The sequence below is a fragment of the Perca flavescens genome, chromosome 23 (genome assembly GCF_004354835.1).
Source record: "Perca flavescens isolate YP-PL-M2 chromosome 23, PFLA_1.0, whole genome shotgun sequence".
NCBI lineage: Eukaryota > Metazoa > Chordata > Actinopteri > Perciformes > Percidae > Perca > Perca flavescens.
Genome location: NC_041353.1, coordinates 12,681,423 through 12,697,972, shown reverse-complemented (window position 1 = coordinate 12,697,972; position 16,550 = coordinate 12,681,423). Strand labels below are relative to the sequence as shown.

At 39.6% G+C, this 16,550-nt stretch overlaps 1 protein-coding gene across 2 annotated transcripts in view; it reads right to left on the bottom strand.

The window, feature by feature from the left end:
- cacna2d4a (calcium channel, voltage-dependent, alpha 2/delta subunit 4a) overlaps nucleotides 1–14,989 on the bottom strand; it is an 81,572-nt gene extending 66,583 nt beyond the window's left edge. For both annotated transcript variants that reach the window (XM_028570984.1, XM_028570985.1), the window contains exons 1-9: nucleotides 14,744–14,989; nucleotides 10,885–11,081; nucleotides 6,508–6,589; nucleotides 3,428–3,544; nucleotides 3,173–3,232; nucleotides 2,644–2,806; nucleotides 2,364–2,495; nucleotides 1,891–1,951; nucleotides 120–270 (exon numbers count right to left, since the gene is read on the bottom strand). In XM_028570984.1, coding sequence (XP_028426785.1) covers nucleotides 120–270; nucleotides 1,891–1,951; nucleotides 2,364–2,495; nucleotides 2,644–2,806; nucleotides 3,173–3,232; nucleotides 3,428–3,544; nucleotides 6,508–6,589; nucleotides 10,885–11,060 — 942 coding nt within the window. In that variant the 5' untranslated portion in view covers nucleotides 11,061–11,081; nucleotides 14,744–14,989. The remainder of the gene's footprint in view (nucleotides 1–119; nucleotides 271–1,890; nucleotides 1,952–2,363; nucleotides 2,496–2,643; nucleotides 2,807–3,172; nucleotides 3,233–3,427; nucleotides 3,545–6,507; nucleotides 6,590–10,884; nucleotides 11,082–14,743) is intronic.
- Between the last annotated feature and the right edge of the window lie 1,561 nt (nucleotides 14,990–16,550).

The window sequence follows — 16,550 nt, the reverse complement described above, 5'->3', positions numbered from 1 at the left end:
TTAGGGTGTTAATCTCGATGTCACGCTTATCAGGACTTAGACACTGTCTGCTTCTGCTGAGTCTGCTCATATGTGTCTGTGTTTGGTGTAATTGTGTGTGCGTGTGTGTGTATACTTACAGCTATTATGTTAACAAAGTCATTTTCTCCCAGCGTGTCCAGGATTGTATTGATGGTGTGTTTGGCTATGGTCAATCTGAGTCCCTTCATACTGCCACTGACATCCACCACGATTACCACATCTTTAGGCGAAGTGGCTGCCTGGATATACCTAGAAAGACAGATAGAGAGCTGAGGTAGGAAGCTGTAAAGACTTTACCTTTATCATAATGTCAACTAAATGTCATTCAGGCATGAACGGAGACTCAATGTTAATTACCATTAGTCTAGCAGACAGACAGAACAGGAGGAGTTGAAGCATTATCCTTTTATTTGTTCCTCTGTTCTTCCATCCGTGCTTCTCTTCATCTCCTTATCACCATCCCCTGATTTCCAAGCTCATTAACATGGATTACATTTCCCCTACAACATCTGAGATCTGCAACTTTCCAGGAAACAGTTGTGTCTGAGGACCATGAGTTCTTGGAACTTGATTTACTGTTCCCGAACAGTAATCCAACCTTTTATAGGGAAGACATTTTCACATGTCACAGTGGGTGTAAATAATAAAAAGAATGATGGGTTTCAGGGTCCTGGTATTGTGCATGCTGGCTCACTGTCAGACTGCCATGGTTTACTGGGACACTTTAATCTAACTGAGCCAATGTTATTAGTAGCACCTGTCCTTTGACCCCTATGACAAGTCAAATGTCTGCTGCAAAAAAAGGCCTATTGTGGGGATGGTCATTCCCAGCATTATTGACATGCTTTTAATGTTTGATTAATGTGTGTATTTTAGTGTGTGTTTTTTTCGTAGTATGTGCATTTTCTTTTAAAACTATGTAAAGTGTTGAGTAGAGTGTTGCAAAAAGCGCTATATAAATAAAATGCATTATTATTATTATTATTTGTAAAAGGCTATACAGCTGCTGATGTATAAGCAAGTCTCAAACAGGTCTTGTGCCATTGCTGTATATACATTTGTCTTTGACACAAGCAGCACCCACAATTGGGGCTCCTATGGTAACAGGAGTTAGAGAGCTACTTTCAATGTAGATGAGATGAGCTGATTTGTTTGACCACAACTAATGAAAGCCCTAACAACTACCTGTTATACCTACCTCTATATGTCCAACTGTGCTGCCTGCAATAGAGTTGCCTCCCTCTGGTCAGATCAAATGATATGCACCTCTGTCAAACCTGGGTTCTGTCTCTCTATTAACTATCTACTTTTTTTGACTGAACAGAACATAAACTTAAACAATAGTTGAATCTACTGGTAAGGGCACTGATAAACCAAGGTGATTCAGACAAAGGCTGACTGATAAAATGCTTTTGCATCTAACCACATCACCTCAGAACTTTAACAACTTGTTAAAAGTTGCACTTGGAGGCAAAACAAGGAGAAACTGCACTTAATGGGTAAAGACACTGATTTGAGAGGCTAGTCAGAAAGACTTCTCTCACTGTCACTGACTGCCTCTGTAGCTGATTCAACATGCTCAATTGGTCAAATGGTCGCTGATATGGGCAGACTGGTGCCAACTTGCCAGACACACTAAAAAACAATTGATGGTCAGCCATAGACACGAGTGGCGCCCAATGATTGCTGGCTTGGAGGGTCAGGACCCATAACGAGGGTTTGGTGCTTCAGGTTGAGCTGAATTGTTATGGTTCTTCTGCCATTCATCAGAAGCACTATCCTGCACCTACAAACTATACAGAGAGCTACAACCCTTCAAAAGGCATCAATAAGGAAGTAGAACTGATGTTGGTGGGAATATAGCCTTACCAGTTTCTGTTTCTGCAATCAAAGGTGACCACACCATTTTCATCTGGAATCCACTGGATCCCTGGAGACAGGAAGAAAGATGGAGAGATTTAGCAAAGGCAGACGTTAAAAACTGCTCTTTTTCTGTCTGGTGGACAAATGGATGCATGGATGGATAGTCAAATTGAGGGAGAGATGGATGAGATAGCAGTTGAGTAAAACAAGCTGTGTCACAAATCCTCTGCTAATTACACACACACACACACACACACACGAGAGAATTTACCAGCAGCCATATTGTAGCTGAGACTGAGTCATCACGTTTGACAGACAGCTTCCTGCATCGTCAGTTGCTGTTTAAGTATACTGTTTGGCTTGTGTAGCTGAATGTTTATCTACAGCTCTGTTCTTGTTGTCTTAACACCATGCGGAAACAGGATAAATGTGCAAATGGGAAGAATGCAGGATGTCCTAAATGTAGGATGTGTAAGCACCTGGGTACAGTCTGAAGAAGCCTGTAGCGCTGCCAAAGTACTGCCAGGTGAGAGTTGGATCTTTCTGGAAGTTATCAATGAACACGTCATTCAGAGCCTCAGACATATAGGCTCCGTTCAGAATAGCTGGATCTACAGAAAGAGAGAAAAAGAATGAAATTGATTGGCGACTGGCAACCAGATGGGTTATACAGTATGTGCAAAGGAATACAGGCTGCGTGTGTGTGTGTGTGTGTGTGTGTGTGTGTGTGTGTGTGTGTGTGTGTTCACACGTCTGTACCTCTGTTGTAAACATTAGTAGGGACTTGTATGTTACTCAGTTGTGTGTTGACTGGCAGTTTATCAAAGTGTTCATTTTTCTCCAGAGGGAATTCTCCTCCCAGCGACACTGAATTCCCATCTTCATCCACCGAGTTGATCAGCAGGGAGTTAAAGTATTCAAACTAGAGAGAACAGTAAAGGATGATGACCTTGTAGATTATTTGATGATGAAATATTAAAGACATGTTCAAAAACTCTAAAGTATATACAGAATATTCTTCTGTGTGTCAGCCTCAGTTAACTTTGCATATTTGCTATGATATATGCTCATGTTCAACACAGTGTGAATGAGCTGAAAGGAGACAAATATGTGACACAAGCAGAACATCTTTAGTATAGCTATGGCTATGATGGTGATAGTACAGTACTGTTGACACCACCAAGAAGGGGTACAGGTAAAGAATAGTATATTTTGGGTATAAATCAGTGGTTACATCATCTTCCCACCTGTGTTAGACTATGCATATATTGTATCAAAAGTCACAAACCTCCAGTGTTTCATTGTACTCGTGGTAAAGGTCAGCATCCTCTGCTGCTTCTGCTAACCTCTGTGATGAAAATACAGCAGGTTAAGGGTTAAGGATACACTCTGTCCATGTAGGCAAGACTATCAAGTCCGAACTAAACCTGCAGCAATTGTTCATATGATCTTTGTTTAAACAAGGTCATGTCTGTAGAAGAGCTCATCTGAAATTGATTACCATTACATGTGTTTTTACTTAAACAGAATGTATCATTATTACCTTCACAGATTTCATCTTCCTCCCAAGCATCTCCTCCATCTCCTCAGCAAACTTTTTTACTAGCTCCTCTCCGTCCACCTCCTCTATCTTCACCATACCCTCGACATCCTTGTATTTCTTGAAAACAGGCACAGTTGGCTGATTAGTGACAGTGCTAGTATTATTAACAGAGCCTCCTTCTAAAGAAAATGTCCCATGAACTCCTTAAAATCATAAAACAACAGACTCAGAGAATAAGGTTAATAATATATTGCCTCCATTTTGACTACCACCTGATGCCACTGTTTTTACATTTAGAAGTTATGTACAATATCTTGCTTGACTACGCAATGGAAAACAACAGAGACACACATAACTGTAGAAGAAAGATCCTGGTATTATACAATTATACACGTGTGTGTGTGTGTGTGTGTGTGTGTGTGTGTGTGTGTGTGTGTGTGTGTGTGTGTGTGTGCGTGCACCATGTGTACAGATGGGGGTCAAGCCCAGACTTCATCCCCTCCCCAGACCCCCTCTCTAATCTGCAATATGACAGAGTGATGCCACAAGAAAACCATTTATTGCACACTGCGCTTCCTGACTGACATCTGTGCATGTTCTAATGTATTTTTATGGCTGCTAGGTTTGTACACTGTGTTATTAAATTTGAGCAGCTACATAGATATAATTTAAGAGATCCCGTGCTGTTGCTGCTTGTGAACTGAAAGGTTAATTTCCGGCACTGATGATAAATGCACAAGTTGTGATGACAGATAACAGATTCCCAGTAAATGTTTGTTTTGGTGATGGACTCGTTTATTTTTACCTTCAGTGAGATGATTAGATGAGAATAGGTTATCAAATTTGTCAAGAAAATTGGCTTTTTAATGGAAAATCCCTAGTTCCCAGAGTTCCTAACAGGCGGAGAAAGGCCCTTAACAAGTAGTCAGTTCCAACTTTTAGCCTGTCGACCTAAAAATAATTTCTGACAATTTAAAAAACTGTAGGGAAAAAAGAACTAGATGCCCAATTTGTCATTTAATTTAAGATATATATTATATTTTCACTTTCAAAGATTATGCTTTTCAATTTTCCTTACAGTGGAGAGAGAGCCAGACTGAATTAGACAGATGGGAGAAACAAACAGATATAAATGAGAGAAGGAATGATAAAGAGCTCCATTAGAGCCTACTGCAAATAACCATAAAAACCCCTTTACAACAAAAGTAAAGGTCCAACAATTTCTGTATTATCTTCAAACATAAACTCAAACACTCAATATATTGTTTCGTTTACTCAGGCAAGAAGACAAAGTCACTAAATGATCCACAGATAATGAGAAAGCCATCGATTACACAGAGGTGGGTGATTAATGGCTTCTTGTTGCCAAGATTACATTTATGCACAGGGTGCTTTTTACACATCACTGACTAAATAAAAAGATAAAGTGTGCAACTAGGAGACTTATACCTGCATTATACAGTATATAAATACTACTATTACTGATACTGTTACTACAGCAACTAGTATTACCTCTACTGTTTCTGGGGCTGTTTGATCAAGTTAGTCAGTATTTTACAACCTGTGTGGTTCTCAATCTGGAAAACAGTTTGTACCAACTAAACATTGAGGTTCTCTAAGGTTAATCCAGTTTACAATACAGGCACAAACAACAAACTACTACTGCTGTGTTTGTTTTGGAAGACATCTGTGGGAGTTGGCTATTTGTGCAGCTAGATTGGTGGGTCTTTTGTTCTGTACAACATGAAAATTGTGTGATCAAACGAAAATAAAGATGTATATCAAAAACACTTCAGAGGGAGATGGTCATTATGTCTATGTCTCTGTGTTTTACATCTGGCTGGGGGACTACCGATGAAAATTAGCACTTTTGAGCTAACTCGGGAACATTTACATTGTTTCAATGTTGATTAATGCTCACTGTCCCCTTTCAAAAATAAAGAAATTGAAATTGAACACAGTTTGTGTGTGTGTGTGTGTGTGTGTGTGTGTGTGTGTGTGTGTGTGTGTGTGTGTGTGTGTGTGTGTGTGTGTGTGTGTGTGTGGCAGATGGTGAATGGGCCTGCTAGGGATTCTACAGGGTGGCATGCAGAGAAAGACTGCACATCCTAATTACTAAAACACACACACACACACACACACACACACACACACACACACACACACACGTAATCCCTTCTTCAGTCTCTACGGTAAGTCACATAAAAATGAACACTTGTCAAATTCAGCTCATTTCAATGTGCTACAGTATATACAGTATGACATTTTATGTATGTATTGGTAAAGCACACTAATGGTTTTAAAAGTCAACACACGTGTGTATGTGTGCGAGTATATTTATGTGTTTTTGAATTAAGTGTGTCATCACATTGGTCTCTGGGCCATGTGCAGATGTTGTACAGCAAATGTATGCCAGTCAGTCTTGTTCCCATTGGTCGATGGAGCAGAGGGAAGGGGGAGGAGATAGAGACCCCACCCGACTCAGTCTGATGTGATGATGTCATGTGTTCTATATCCAATTGTCTCTATTACCGTGAAGTGCATTTATGTCTCTGCATTTAAGTTTGTGTCTTAGATTTCAATCCTTGTCTTTCTATTTTCTATTTGCCAGCAGCCAACCCTAACTGTTCACTGTTTTTCTACTGCTTTTTTATTTTTACTGTTTACGTATCTATTATTATATCTTGCATTCTTTACTGATCTCCTTTGCTGCTGTAACACCGCAAATTTCCAAATGACATGTACCTTCTCCGGTATTGCCATATACTGTATATTAGGGATAATCAATCAAAGGGATTAAATCCCCACCACAACCATCATCACCTCCCCCTCACCATCACTGATTTGTCTGTCTGAAATGGGAAATTACTAAAACACAATATGATGCATCCTAATTCACCTAATAAAACACAAAACTGAGATGCCTTGGAAAAGATTTGAACTTTGTGTATATATGTATGTGCGTCTGCAGCGGTTTTTAAGCATGTGCATATGTGTATTTGTGTATCTGTCTAACATGTGTGCGTACTTGTGTGTGCCTGTATTAATGCGTGCATAAGCTTTTGTGTGTGATCTCTTACCTTTTGCAGCAGTTTAGCTCCAGAGTATCTGGTGGACAGGGCGGCCATCTCTTTGCCAAAGGATACAGCCCACTGCTGCACCCTGCACACAGAGAAAACGTGATCAGTGACCGATAATCAAAGCTGTTATCAATAGCTATGAAAACAATGCAATAACTTAAAAGGCAAGGCAGGTTTACTTGTATAGTACATTAATAAATGTAACCCTTTTCAGGAAAGTAAGCGGCCAAAGGTCCAATCAGTCAAAGGGGTTTTTCTTATCATGACAACTCAAAAGAGGGTGTGTCGCAAGTTCAGAAAATAGTTAAAATGCATTGCAATAAACTGAATATTTGTTTATTTGTTGACATGCACTCTGAAGTAAATTTCATAATGACTCAATTAATAATAATTCATTGTTATATATCACAAACAATTGTGGAACAAATCATATATTGAACTTATTTCACTGCCAGAAGCAGGAAAGTAAAGTACCTGACTTCCCTCAAGTGGAACACAGTGCTTTAAGAAATGCTAAACAACTAATTTAAGAAAAGGATAAGGACTGTTTCTCAATCAACCTCTGTCCAAAAGATTTCACTTGTATCGTGCCGGAAAAATAAGAGCTAATGAGACCGTCTGTATTGAAGGTGACCATCAAAGTGTGCAGCCAATCATGATAAGAGGTAGCCTGCTTTCGCCAATGACAGATTAAAACAGATTACTGTTAAGGTGACAATAAAAGATGTCTGCCAGGTCAAGGGGATACTCTGCGCTCAATAACATGCAGTAATTCTACAAATCCTTCATGTGAATGCAGCCAATGAAAGGTAATAGAGGTTAGAGTGTAGACAGGATGTGACAGATGGCTCAACCTATGGGGAGTCAGCCAGCTAGCAGGCAGGGTTGTCATATAGACTGCCAGCCTCGATACAAAAAAACTGTGGCTGAAACCTGGCTGATTTGTAGACTTGTTGATATGTTTATTCTGAAATATGAGTGTGGGTTCATTCTCAAATGTGAGGATTGAAAATGTAGAGGTTGTGTGTGTACATATCAGTGTTGTACTGTACATATCAGTGTCAGTATCGTGTTCTTTGTTCAGGGATATCAAAGGCTCTCTTGACTGTTTTAGGTCCCATCATTGTTACTGTTTTAAGGTAGTAAAATGTTCTGACAGATAAATTATGAAGTTATTTTGTTTTACATGGTGCTGTTAAAGAGCTATGTTGCCGTGGGCTACAACACCACTGTACAGGCAAAGTAAGGTAAGATTAAGACCAGACTTGGGTCAAATTTGGACCAAATACAACACAGTAAGTAAACTCTATTGTACCCTAAAAGTGGCCTGTTAACTCCATTTTGTTTATTGCTTTTTTTCACTATCACTATGTTGTGCATTTATGGGACTTGATGTTCATATTTATACAGTATATTGATTTATATGTGCTTTTGTTTACACTGTCAAATCAAAAGGTGCTATACAAATAAAGTTATTATTATTGAAAGGGCAAAATGCAGCAATTGCTCACTGTGAAACTTGTTTGACATAGAAAAATAGCAAAAAATGTCAATTGTAGCCTTTTATGGGGGGTATCTAGGGTGTTACACAGTCAGAAAAGGTTGCTCATCTCCTAAATTGTTTCTTAAATGTGTCATTGCTGTTGATGTCTTATTGACAGCTATCTGTTTCCTCCTGACAGCAGAGCAATGTTCCCTGAGAGGCTAAAGATTTGACCTTCTTGGCCTGAAATGTTCCGGTCGTAGCCTGCTAACTTACAGAGCCAGAAGGGGCCCTGCTGCCAAATCTTCCCCAGGCAGTGGGAAGAGTGAAGCCCTTTGGGCTCAGTGACCTGTGTTGGCCTGCTGAACTCTGCGTTCCCTGAAGCATTAATCTCCTTCGTCACACCAGTGACAGCATACACTCTCTTAGCTGTGCAAAGTAAAAAAAAATAAAAAATAAAAAAATCACACACACAAAATATATCCTGAAACTATACACTCAATCATTGCTTTTATAGTGTTGGTTGATAAATCTAGTAGACTAACATTTGATCGACCAAACTATTACAGTATGTATGTCCACTGACACACATACAAACAACGATATTAACAGCATCCAGTCAGTGCGAGTAACAAAATGCTGTGTATTTCTCTGAGTTTCTCTGTCCCTCTCAAACCCTTCTAATTTAACACACACATACACACACAGTTAATAGGCTATTGTGGACTGACAGCACTGTATTGATCTGTTAGTGTTTTTAGTCAGCAAGAGGTTTGAAAGCTGTTCAGGGAAAAGAGCTTCGTCTGGCTTCTGGAGAACAAACAAACGCAGCATTTTATTCCCAAAAGAAAAAGTGAGAGAAAAAAACTGATCACTTGTTCTACAAAGTGAACGCTTGTGTGATAATGAAACCCATTAGGCATTATGAGTTATTGAAAATCACCACTTATCCCAGGTCGAACATGGACATTTTACAAGATATGGTTTTAGGAACTCATATTACAGTTCATATAAAGGACATAGAGAAGGGGTTATAATATTAATGCCGAACAGTTTTAGTTTTTTTGCTGTCATTGTTTGGTGCTGCAAATCTTATCTGATACTCAATAATACCTGTGATCTAAGTGAAAAAAGTTATAAACTTTGACTGCACATTGGATTTATCGACATATACAGTAAACAAGCCAGTCCACGGCCATGATAGCGGCTCTGTGAGGGTGTCCTTATGATAAATGTTAACGTTGGCGTGCTAACATGCTCACAATGACAATATTAACATGCTGATGTTTAACAAGATTAAGTGTGAAGTTCTGTATTCTAAATGTTTCAATTTACTATGGCAAAATGCACATTAGTCCTAAGTAGAAAAATTGGTAGAGCTAAGCAAATAAATAATAAATAGTAGCCTAAACAAAAAAACTAAATTAGGACTTTGTTTTGTTTTTTCATAATTAATATATGTGCAAACCAAATGTATAGCCTACACCATCTAAAACATACTTAGCTGTAGCTTTAAAGACGCTGTAGGATAGTTTAGCAGTTAGTTACACCCCCACCCCACAGGTGCCCATATGGCCATATGTATCAGTGTGGAGTTATCAGCTAAAATAGAAAGAACACTATTGACTCATCTACCTCACGTGTGGCTTCAAAAAGGACAACGCTACATGTAGACATGCCAGGTTGTCCACGGGGAACGATCTGGTACACTTGTTGATGTAATGTCTTAATAAAACGTGAGGTTTGTGGTCAGCTGACTTGTATCTACCGCTAAATGTGTGACACTCGAAGACCAACTCGCCCTTACTGCCAACATTGCTGCAACTACCCGATCGTGTAGCTACATATGCTGCACAACATCAGAAGGATACGTCCCCTTCTAACGCAGAAGGCGGCTCAGGTTCTGGTTCAGGCTCCACTCATCTCACGTCTAGATTACTGCAACTCCCTCCTGGCTGGCCTGCCTGCAAGTGCCATCTGACCCCTGCAGCTCATTCAGAATGCAGCAGAGTCTGGTCTTCAACCAACCCAAGTTCTCTCACACTACACCGCTCCTCCGCTCCCTTCACTGGTTACCAGTTGCTGCCCACATCCGGTTCAAGACACTAGTACTTGCATACAGGGCCACAAACGGATCAGGCCCAGCTTACATCCAGGACATGGTCAAATCCTACAACCCAGCACGTCCACTCCACTCTGCATCAGCCAACCTGCTTGTTGCCCTCTCACAGCGAGGGACAACTAATCACTCAACCAAATCCCGACTGTTTGCTGTCCTGGCTCTTACTCGTACTAAATGGTAGAATGAGCTCCCCATTGACATCAGGACGGCTGAAAGTCTACACATCTTCCGCCGCAGGCTAAAAGCACATCTCTTCGGACTCCACCTTGGTTAATTAAAAAACAAACAAAAATACATACAGTTGCACTTTCATTTGGCTCTTTGTAGTTTGGCTTATCAACACGGTCTCACGGCAGTTCGTGAAATGGTCACTTTATTTTAATCTATTGATTCATGCTAATGTACTACTTGTTGTCTGGAGTTTGGACCTTCAATGTTAAAAGCACTTAATTGGAAGTCGCTTTGGATAAAAGCGTCAGCTAAATTACATGTAATATAATGTAAATGGCAGCACATTGTATCTCCACGTAAGTGAGGATGCGGATATTTGAATGAATTAATGACATTTTTTCAAATGGAGTGAAAATGAATGTTATGTGTGAAAAGCAAATTAAATTCACATTCGCAAATGTGTCTCTCACAAAACCTGCATGATCTGTATATACTGTATAGCTTTTTACACTGACTTGACATGACTGAAATGGTTCCTCCTTATGGTTTAGTCCCTGAGAGTAAAAAGTCAGTGTCAGGGTTCTAGTGCAACTGTACTCACGTTTCTGGTGAAAGCTTCATCTGGCCGTCGACCATCCGGCACAGTGAGCTGGAGAGGATAATCCACAGCAGCATCATCAGCCTCCCTCTGTGCGGCCCACTTTTGTCCGATTTACTGGCATTGCCAGCGGTTCCCCAGCTCCAGCGGTTCATCCCAGCAGCTGCCGCAATCTGCATCAGTCCAGCAATTGTTGCACGCTGGCTCCAAGAGAAAAGCATAAAATTAGGACAGTGCATCGTGAGATTAGAAGTGCTCAGGTCACAGTGCAAACACAAAAGAAGGGAAGTTGATTGGTCCTGGGTAGGAAATAAATTGTGGGTATTTAGAGCTTTATAGTTGAAAAAACTACTATGAGAGCAGTGAGAGTGAACTAAAAAAGTTAAGTTATGGGCTGTTACGCCAAAACTGTGTTGAAAGAAGCTAAAAAAGCTCCATTGAGATGAGCAGAACTGCAGAAGTGGGTGATAATTCTCTTTGGGTTTGTCACCACTGTGATCAGTGTTAATATGAAAATATTGATTATAGCCACTATAAATGTGGATATTACTTTGTACGACGAGGACACTGACTTATATTGAAATTACAGAGGAAATTCAAGACACATTTTTTTCTTGCCTGGTAAAGTAATTGTTACAAAAATCCAAAAAAGATCCAATACAATCCAGTTTTCTCAAAGACATTCATGCACAGTTCAAATCTTGATACTCTCCAGAGACCTGAAGAGAGGCACACTTTGTAACAGAGCAGTCTAAAATAGTGACATGTGGAGAATCTGTGACAGTCCGAGGCCTGCTCAGGAAAAGCAAAGGATCCAGAAAGCTCACATGCGACATCCAACAACAGAGAAAGCATGTCATCCTAAAAGCAGCCACAAGAATGATGCTGAGAAGCCACAGTCTCTGAGTGGAAAGATTTGATAGCTGCTTTTCCTGTGAGCCAAAAGATTGAAACAATCCATGTAGCAGGGTGCTAATTCAAAAGAAACACAAGCAGGAGCCCCAAAGTGGGTTGCAGGAAGATTAAAATACTTCCCCAAATCATAATAGACAGAATGATACAAAAGATTACTCACTATGTCATGTGGTCAAAGCTTTGAAACCATTCCCTTTGAGACAAGTGGGTTTGGAAAAAAAGTTCAAATATGACTGATAACAAAAAAGAAGTGTGTGATTGAAGATTTGGTGTCAGCTCAGCTGGTTACACTGGCACACAATAGAGACTCGAAAGCTCTTGTCTCCAGTGTCAAAGGTCACTTCTGCGCACCAGGAGTCACAACGGAGCTTTGCCATGTTCCTACACCTCCCTCTCTACACCTCTTAATCCTATTTCTACTGCCCTCATTATCCGGTTCTCTCCTCCATGTACCCCTACAGGGTGCCGGTTAAAAAGGGAGAGAGAGATGAAAGACTTGGGTCGTCCTGGTAAACTTTTGTCTTCAGTCCTTTTTATCAGACAGATAGGTATTCCAAAGCAGGACACGCACACATATTCCCAAAAAACTGGTTTTTCTTCTGTCCTTTTCTTGAATTATTTCTGACCTCACATCCCGGTGGATCCAAACCAAAGTCATCCAGCACTGGGACACGATTACGCTTCGAGTTAGATGGATTGAGTAATGGAGGGATAGTGGGACTTCCTCTTTCTCTCTAGTGTATCTCCTCCTGCTCTCCGGGACCAGTTTATACCATAATCCAGGCAGGATTAAACCCCTCCTTCCTCCATCCCTCCTTTTTGCTCTCCATCCCTCTTGCTCTCTCTCTCTCTCTCTCACACACACACACACACACACACACACACACACAACACAAACACAATCTCTCTCTCTCTCGCTCTTATCTTTTCTATAACACTCTTTAACCTTCTGTCTTTCTAGTCCTGCTTTTCTTTATTGTTGTGTTTCTCTCCCTTTTTCCACTTAATTTTGTCATCAGGCTTTCTTTCAGCTGCTATTTATCCATTATTCTCTCTATTTATCTCAATTCTTTTGTTTTGCTTTTTGCTTGATCTTTCTCTGTTTGTCTGTTTTTACTAAGAAAGAGAATGAAGAAGAAAGGTGGCAGTGGTAAAAATTGAATGAAGTCATCTGTCATGGGGGAAGAGGGTGTGAGAGAAATATTAGAGAAGAGAATAGAGGAAAAGAAACAAAAAGAAGAGAAAAATGGGAGCTAATAGGAATGGGAGGATGCCAGACAGAAGAGAGGCAAATAAATATAGAGCAAAAGAGAAAAAGAAGAGAAGAACCTGGTGGAATGGTGGTAGATGTATCAGAAGGGAGTCGCAATTTGTGGAGGAAGATGCACTTGATTTACTATATAATCTTATAATATAAACACACTGAGACACCTAGTGGACTCTTTTTACCTCACATGCATGCATGCATGCATGCATGCACGCACACACGGTGCTGCAACATGTATCTATCAGCTCTGTAAATGTGTCTATATCTATAAGTTACTGTAGGTCAAAAAATCTGCTCTCATTTTCAGTTCTTTTTCCAGTTTATTAAGGAAAAAAGCTATTCTGTAACTGATTGAAGTTATCTCACATTCATCTCATAATCCATTTTAATTACCCCTAGAGTCATTTATGTTTAAATGCTCTGTGTGTGTGTGGTTAATTTCCAATTTCCCTATCTGCCTGCATAACCTGGAAAAAAATCTGGAATAAATGTGTAATGAATATTCATCTTGTTTATCATTTTTACTCAGACACTTTTTTTTTTAACTCTGATTACATGGTGCGGCTGCTTTGTCAGTGTGAAATTTGAGAAATGATTTGGTAATGTTGTGAAGAATAACTAACTTGGCAAATTACTTTTCTCCCTGCTGATAAAGCCATTGCACAGGTCCTCTTTAGGTCATAGATACCTGTGCATTCAGTCATGCTAAACTTGTTCAACTGTAAAACACTCAAACCAGAGCTCACACAGTACTATAGATTAAACCTCTTTATCACCATCTTTAAATGGTAATTGTTATGAGTAAAACCCGAAGACTGTGAAGATGACAGTGGACTTTAGGAGAAGTCTCAGACTATACTGAAGATTGCACTATTCCTTCCCGCTCTTCAATTGTTATTGTATATTTCTTGTACATTTGTAAATTCTATTGTATTGCTATACTGTATACTTAACAGTTTCTTTTTTATATTTCTTACTGTCTGTTTTTATCCTTTATATGTTAAGTGAGTGTTGTACTTTGAGAGCAAAGATTAACGGGAGTCAAATTCCTTGTTAGTTTACGCAAACCTGGACAATAAAGCTGATTCTGAGTACACATGCACACATACGGACACAGTAAAACATCTGCTCATGCTGTTATGGAAATGAAAATGCAGTAAAACAATCTGGCGCGCGCACACACACACACACACACACACACACACACACACACACACATAGAAAGGGTCAGATTAATAATATGAGCAGTTAAGAGACTGCCTGAGTGACATAAACACAAACATGACATCCATGCACATACTATATCCATGCACACACACTAGCAGTATGTAACAGCTGTGGGACTCCTCCTCCCCCCACTGACCCAGATCACTGATGATGGGAGGAACTCTTATTCCCCCCCACGCCTTTCCCAGAAATTTGCTGAGATGTTAACTCAAGTTTGTTTATTCTATTTTTTTTAAGCATTTTACTATATTTTACTTCACATCAATTTATTTTTCCAATATTTTGGCTCCTTTTAGTTTTTATACCACTTTAATCCATTTAATGAGATCTCTGTTTCATCCTATAATCCAATAATAAACATATATATTAATACATTAAACAATGATCCTCAAACACCATAAAGCAACACTGTAGCATAAAATACCAAAGAAAACTCTGAGCAGTATCACTCACCTATGCCTCTGTAGAGCTTATGGTTCCAACTTGTCTTGCCATGTCATTTAGAAAAATATGACATGGAGATTTCTTCTTAAATACAGTTTGAATGCAGAACAACTCTTTTGTGTATGAACAAAGCCATAAAAAAGAGACAGAACCATAAACCCCCAACCAAGTACAAAACATTATTACTCTATGAATAAGTTTTCATCTGATTCATCAACTCTTGGACTTGTAAATAGAAACTAGTTAATGCAGACGACATCCTCCATCTGAGAATACAGTGGCAACAAAAAAAAAAGTGGTTTGGACTCCCTGTACAAACTGAAGACCCCGCCTCTCTGGGCATGCACATACACACATGCGCACACGCACACACACACACACACACAAAGTCATTGATTAGTCTTAGCCAGGGCTAATAGTCAGCCCTTACTTTTAGCTCCATCAGCTAAACCAATGTTCTGGAACCTCCTAGTCTCAGAGGAAATAATAATAATAATGTGTGTGTGTGTGTGTGTGTGTGTGTGTGTGTGTGTGTGTGTGTGTGTGTGTGTGTGTGTGTGTGTAAATCCTGAAAGAATTTGAAAAGATTTGAAGGTCCTTACAACATTATAAAAAGTCTACAGCATTGATACACTCATAACACTATTTTTAGGCTTTTTTGTATATATGAATTGATTCTGGTTTTGGGTATTATGCATCTGCTACCGTGCATACTGATTTTAATTACCATGTATGACACAACAGTGTTGGTTAGGGAGAGGAAGCAGGAAGGAAGGGAGAGGCAGCCAAATTCCCAAAGTGTAAGAAAAAAGGGGGCAGCAGATTGATTGGACTCTGATCACTTCACACTGCGTTTCCTATCAGTGTTTGGGTTCCCAGCGGTTATTAGGGAGCTATTAACAGCCCTGATAACAAGCACACTAATTAGTACTAATGGACGGATATAATAGTCACACGAAGATACCAAAAATACTCTATGTATCTATGCCATGGTGATACAGTGAGTGACAGGTCATTATCCAAACAGTCCTGAGTCTATGGTTGCCATGGGAGACTAGCTGATGAATTCATGTCAGGGGAAATTTTCTATAATTCAGTCAATCAGGCCGTCAGTGACTCAGTCAGTTATTATCTGTGATTTGATCAGGTAATATACTCAGAGCCAATAACTGCTATTGTTGCACTGCAAATAAACACAAAGCTGCGTAGTGATGATGATGTGAAAATAAATCAAGTAATCCGGAACACAACCACCAATGAAAAAATGTGGATGTACGTTGTTTCAGGTTAGCTTGCATGGTATTTGACACCGAAACTGTTCAAATTTGTACTTTCCTTTGAGCTCTATAAGCTTAAAGGTAAATAACAGTTGAGAAAACATTCTCTACAAGGTCTCCACCCCAAGGTCCATTTAGTAGCTGCTTCATCTGCTAATGAGGATCATTTGATTTGATCAAAAGCTCCACAACAGCTACTGAATGAACTTGTGGCACACCATTGTAACATCATTATGTCAGCAACTCTGCTTTGTTGGCTTGTACTGTGTGCTCAGTTAAGCGCGACAAACACAGGGAGCAATTTAATATTGGAAAAAAAACTGATGTTGTATCAAGTCTACAAGAGTTAATTGGGCAAGGTCCCTCAATACTGCTGGGTGTGTAAAAGCAGTTGATTAATCACTGTAGACATTATGTTACACTATTGATTGTGGCAAAACTAAGCAATGATGTGAAATTAAAGCAATAATGAATGTATCTGTACTGTGATAAGTGTTACTTAAGGCTGGATCATTCTTGAATAATAACTAAAAAATGCA